The 5,349-nt window shown below is 43.0% G+C and overlaps 1 protein-coding gene across 1 annotated transcript; it reads left to right on the forward strand.

Annotated features, from left to right (window-relative positions):
• The first annotated feature begins 2,810 nt into the window (after positions 1-2,810).
• Positions 2,811-4,355, forward strand: LOC146005693 (protein kinase C delta type-like). The gene has a single exon (XM_083145120.1). It carries the CDS (start codon positions 2,811-2,813, stop codon positions 4,353-4,355), a length of 1,545 nt encoding a protein of 514 aa, XP_083001246.1.
• The last annotated feature ends 994 nt before the right edge of the window (positions 4,356-5,349 follow it).

Below are 5,349 nucleotides of genomic sequence, written 5' to 3' on the forward strand. Positions count from 1 at the left end.
TGTAATTTGACGGCATGGAAATAATCAGTGAAGATAAGATTTATGCTAGTGTGTGAGCACAATTGTATATAGGAACCCTGGAGTGAGTATACTGGACCTTTCTGGGAGGGTATAAATAATTCTGAGCAAGAGACTTCAGCTGTGCCTTGATAAAGACCCATCTGGGTAGAAATGCGTTGGAGCAGCCTGAAGTCTGTCGCTTGCTGCAGCAAACTATGTGGCAGGGATAGGCGTTTGTGTGAGAGATTTGAAGTGACTTAGATGCAGATCTCTGAAGCGCTAAGGTGACATCTAAGGTGACATCTATGAGGTAAACCAGCCGCCGGCCGCAGGAGCAGGTGAGGGAGTAGCGCACAGCTAATCAGCTGTTTGGATCACGCACCCTGCTAGAGACAACTGCTATCAGTCTCCGGAGCCGCTCCCTAGTTCTCCTGAGTAAGACAGGAGAAATAGACGGGAACCGGGCATTATAATGCTGGTTGTATATTGAGGGGATTGCCTTTAGTACCGAGGACCAGAGGAGGGGAGACACAGGTGGCTGTAGTGGCAGGACGGTCACTAAGTATATCACCCCCCCAAAAGGGTTAAAGGTCTGGAGCACAGGGAAATACAGAGAGCTGTAGTGGCAGAAAAGCAATCCGGTGTGTAAGAACATTTCCCTGGGCAGAGGACTGTGAGGTACAGGAGGCAGATTCAAGAGCTTCAACTAAGTTGGGTAAGGCTATCTTCATTTTTTCTTCCATAATCTTGCCCTTTAAATATATATATTTGACTGTGATGGGATACCCAGGGAAGAACATCTAAACCCGCAGAGTCACCTAAGTATATAGAGGAATTATCCTTAAAAGGTCCAGTATTGTCCGTCCAAACCTATCTCTGGGTATATACCTGCAAAGTGACTATATTTATGTGGAATTTTTTATTAATTTGCTTTTTATATTTCTGTGTTTTTTATTGGAGTCCTATTCAGAAATCATTATTGTGAACTTAATAAAATTTGGATATACCTTCAGTGGCAAACGCAGGATTTTTAGAAGGGGGTTTCCAGAGGGGTGGAGCAAAGCACGGAGATGGACACTTAGGTGACTCAGTATATGCATGTCAGTTAAAGTATTTTAGATAGACCAAATGTATATAAATAATAATTAATAAAAAAAAAAATATATATATATATATACATATATATATATATATACATACATACATACATACATACACACGCACACACACACACATATGTACATATATGTGGGGGAAGCTTTGATGTCCCCCGGGTGGCAGGGGGTATTATATAAACCGCTCAGCATGTAGGGCCTGGATCAGTTATTTCCACTAATTACCCCTTTACTGCACAGATGGTGGGAAATAGGGTGGGAAAAGGGGGCATTGGGCTGAATGAAGGGGCCCTGATACATAACTTTCAGAGTGGTATAGGATGTTTAATATGCAGAGGAGGGGTGTATAGTGGAGTGCGCTTATTATCCATAATTTTCTGGTGGGAGGACAGCTTGCTTGACTGCAGATATCTCCAGTTTCCAAAAATAGATTTTTTAGATTTGAATGGAATTAAAAACTAGAGGATCCCACCTACCAAATGGTATTGGGGACTAGGGGATCAGAGTTCAGGAGGCAGAGCAATCTAACAACGAGGATATAAAACTACATACCAGGTGTGTGGAGCTGGAGCAGTAACCAGCTGCTGGAAGGCTGATATCTCTGGTTCTGGGAAGAATAGAGACAAGCTACTAGTGTCCATCAAACGGGGGAACTCCCAGCTTTTGGAATATATCCTCAGAAAAACTCTAAGTGAGACAGAATCTGAAATATCTGACTGGAAAGAACAATTAACAGGCTTGGATGGGGACCACTGCTTTGAAGTCAGATATCTCCAGTTCCCAAAGGCCGATTTTTAAAATTCTTGTACCCATGGAAAGAGGGGACCCTCAGCTTTCAGGCTATGTCCCTTAGACTCCTGGGGGGGTTTCTGGGTACTCAGAAACCCCCCCTGCGTGCGCTACTGACCTTTTAAGAAAGAGAGACTTCCGTGATTTAAGTCTGGATATTTTGGAGTTAAAGGAGGATTATATTAGAGACACCCGTAACATTCAGTTTACTCTATAATCCAAAAAATCTAGCGCTGTAGGAAGTCCACAAAAATCCTTGTTGAAAATTTTCCTAACTCTTCTTTAATCTACAGTTGGACTATTTTTTTTGTGGACAAACAGCAGCAGGATTTGAAAGATTCTAGCACTCAAGGGTTTTTTGTCTGCAGACATTTATCACCTAACACTACACAGGAAAAATAAGTTCAGTAATGACGTGTTTGATTTGGGTTACACATTTGACACCAATCCAAAGGTTCTCATTCTATGGCACCCAGAGTCTTAAGGACAGTGGTATAGGGTCTATTAATATTCATCTTTTATTAAACTTGGTTATATTACATAGGCTGTAAGTAGGGTTACCAACTCATCCCTTTAATTCGGGACACATATTAATTACACAGGTTCTGTGGCTGGCTTTCACCTGGTTTTAAACTGCCACACCTCAAGACTCCATTTCACCTGGTTTTAAACTGCCACAAAACCTGTGTAATTAATATGTGTCCCGGGTTAAAGGGATGAGTTGGTAACTAGAGTCTAGCTGTAAGTAACAGGCAGTGATGATGTCACAAAGGTCCCTTGTGATGTCATAATCTGTCTGCCGGCTCAAGGGCTCACCAGCATAATTGTCATTGTGCATCTTCAACTGATCCAGTGTGGAGGTGTTTTTCTGTGTGCTTAGAGAATTTGTGTTATTCTTTATTAAACATGAAATCTAAAAATAAAAAGCGACCAAAGAACAACAGGTGCGCTAAAAAGGAGGTAGAGGCTACTAGCAACAAGAAGGAAGGTTTACCTGTGGGAAAAAGCAATACTCCCAACATCATGAAGGTAGAAGACATTTATGTGAACAAGGGCAACCAAACATCTGAGAATGCTTCAAAGACTCTTTCAAATAAGAGAATTAGGGAGCCATCAGATGAGGTCCCAAATAAGAGGAGAAAGGAAGAAAATAGCTGCAGACAAACTGAAGATGGAGCATGCGGAATGTGGCTTAAACAACAAAACTCCAATTTAAAGGGTGGTTTAACTGAGGCTTTCGGATCTGTTGCCTCACTTGGCTTAAATATCGTTGCCAAACCCCCATCAGCCAATAATAGGCTTAAGAGAGCGGCCACCAAGAGATCAGCAAGCATGCCCATTGATACCATGATTGAGGTGTCAAATCAGAGGGGCATAAAGAGATGTTGCAAAAGTGAGGAAACACCCTGCAAAAAGAAGAGATCTGCAGCTGTAAGTGAGATCCCACCAGCCAGCCCCCTGGAGACATCTGCTGCCTCTCACCTGGCAATATTGACCTTCCACAGAAACATCGGTGAGGGCAGCTATGGGAAGGTGTTGCTAGCTTCCCATTCAATCACCAGGCGGCAACTGGCTGTGAAAATAGTGGACAAGAGGAAATTATTGGACGAATGTGAGGACTGTGAGGACATGTTTGTAGAAAAAGAGATCCTGAAAATAACTAGGGAGAATGCGTTCCTCACTCACGGATATGCAGCATTCCAGACACCCAGCCATCTATGTCTGGTTATGGAATACCTAAGAGGGGGAGATCTGTCCGAATTAATACACAGCAGAGCCCCATTTGATATTGATACTACCAGATTTATAGCAGCAGAAATACTGTGTGGGCTGCAGTTTCTGCATGCGAGAGGTATTATCCACAGGGACATCAAGCCAGACAATATTCTTCTGGATGCAGCTGGCCATGTGAAGATCGCCGATTTTGGCCTCTCGGTGATGAATGTCCATGGCAATGAGACAGTATCAGAGTATGGTATCGGAACTAATGGTTATATGGCCCCAGAAATTCTGAGCAACATCCCATACAACGCTGCGGTAGACATGTTTGCACTTGGGGTAGTAATTTATAAAATGGCTACCGGATCACTCCCCTTTTATGCTGGCAAGGATTTCAACAAGGTGTATCGTTCCGCGGTCAATGGCAAACCTAGGTATCCACGCAACCTCCATCCAGATATCAGGGACATCCTTGAGAGACTATTATGCAAGAACCCAATGGAGAGACAGGAACACTGTAGGCAGATAAGAGATCATCCGTTCTTCTCGTCTATCAACTGGGAGGAACTAGAGGCCGGCAGTGCAATGCCACCATTCAACATGGAGCCCACTCCAGATACAGTGGATGAATTTATGTCTGTGGATGACCTGCTTTCACCTCCAGAATCCACATTATCTGCAGAGGAGGAACGCCGGTTCCTTGGGTACTCATTTACCAGTGATAAGTGGTAGAGGGGCCCATACACGTTACAATTATTGTATACAATATTGTACACAATATCGCATCTCATTGCATCTCAGTTTTGCGATGAGATAAGATCTAGTACAAAAAGTATGTGCTGCACAGGAGGATTGTATGTGCTGCACATACTTTTTGTACTAGATCTTATCTCATCGCAAAACCGAGATGCGATAAGCTGCGATATTGTGTACAATATTGTATACGATAATTGTATGGGCACCTTAACAGCCTACTGCACATCATCACGTCAGTACTATCATCTACGGCGTCCTCCTCATGTCATTATTATGTTCTACATAATAAAATTATTTTGTCAGCATTTTTTGTGTACTACTGTTACTTTTCTCTCTGTTTTTATATGGTTGTATGTAACTTAAGAAATAGTATATCATTTGCAACATCAATGAGCAGTATGGAATGGGACAAATTGAATCTGCTTTTGTGATAGACTGCAGAATCCAGTTATACCTGAGCGGTCCAATGGTGGAGACCCGTCTAAGCATCTGATCTACAAATACATCAATGTAAAGGTTATGGGTTTATTGATTACTTTTTTTTCTAGAACATTGTCACATTCAATCTTACATTCTGATTCTAACGATGCCCACAAGAATACACCCCCGCCACGGTCCGCACATCCCTGTCGCTTTGCGAATGGATTTTTAATATATACATCCATTTGCAGGGTAGCGTAGAGGGACGGAATCATTAGATGGTCGCAGAGCATCGATTGATTTTTTTTTCCTTGCTCGCAAATTTAAGTCTGTATTGAATGACTTATATATGCGCCGCCCAGGTATGAGAACGAGGTGGGTGGCTGGAGTCCCGTGACATCAGCAGGCAGCTGCCAGCCTGCATTCGCATGAGGATGTCCAGCATTTTCCTGGGCGCACACAGGATTTTTGTGGGAACGCCCAGGAAATGCTTGGCATCTCCATGCGCCATCCCCCTTACCACCTCCATCCCTTGTGCGAGTGCCAAGGC

Source organism: Crinia signifera, chromosome 5 (assembly GCF_055691185.1).
Source record: "Crinia signifera chromosome 5, ASM5569118v1, whole genome shotgun sequence".
NCBI lineage: Eukaryota > Metazoa > Chordata > Amphibia > Anura > Myobatrachidae > Crinia > Crinia signifera.

What these genes read in the sequence shown, in the direction of transcription:
- LOC146005693 (XM_083145120.1), top strand. Translation starts at nt 2,811, where the DNA reads ATGAAATCTAAAAATAAAAAGCGACCAAAGAACAACAGGTGCGCTAAA.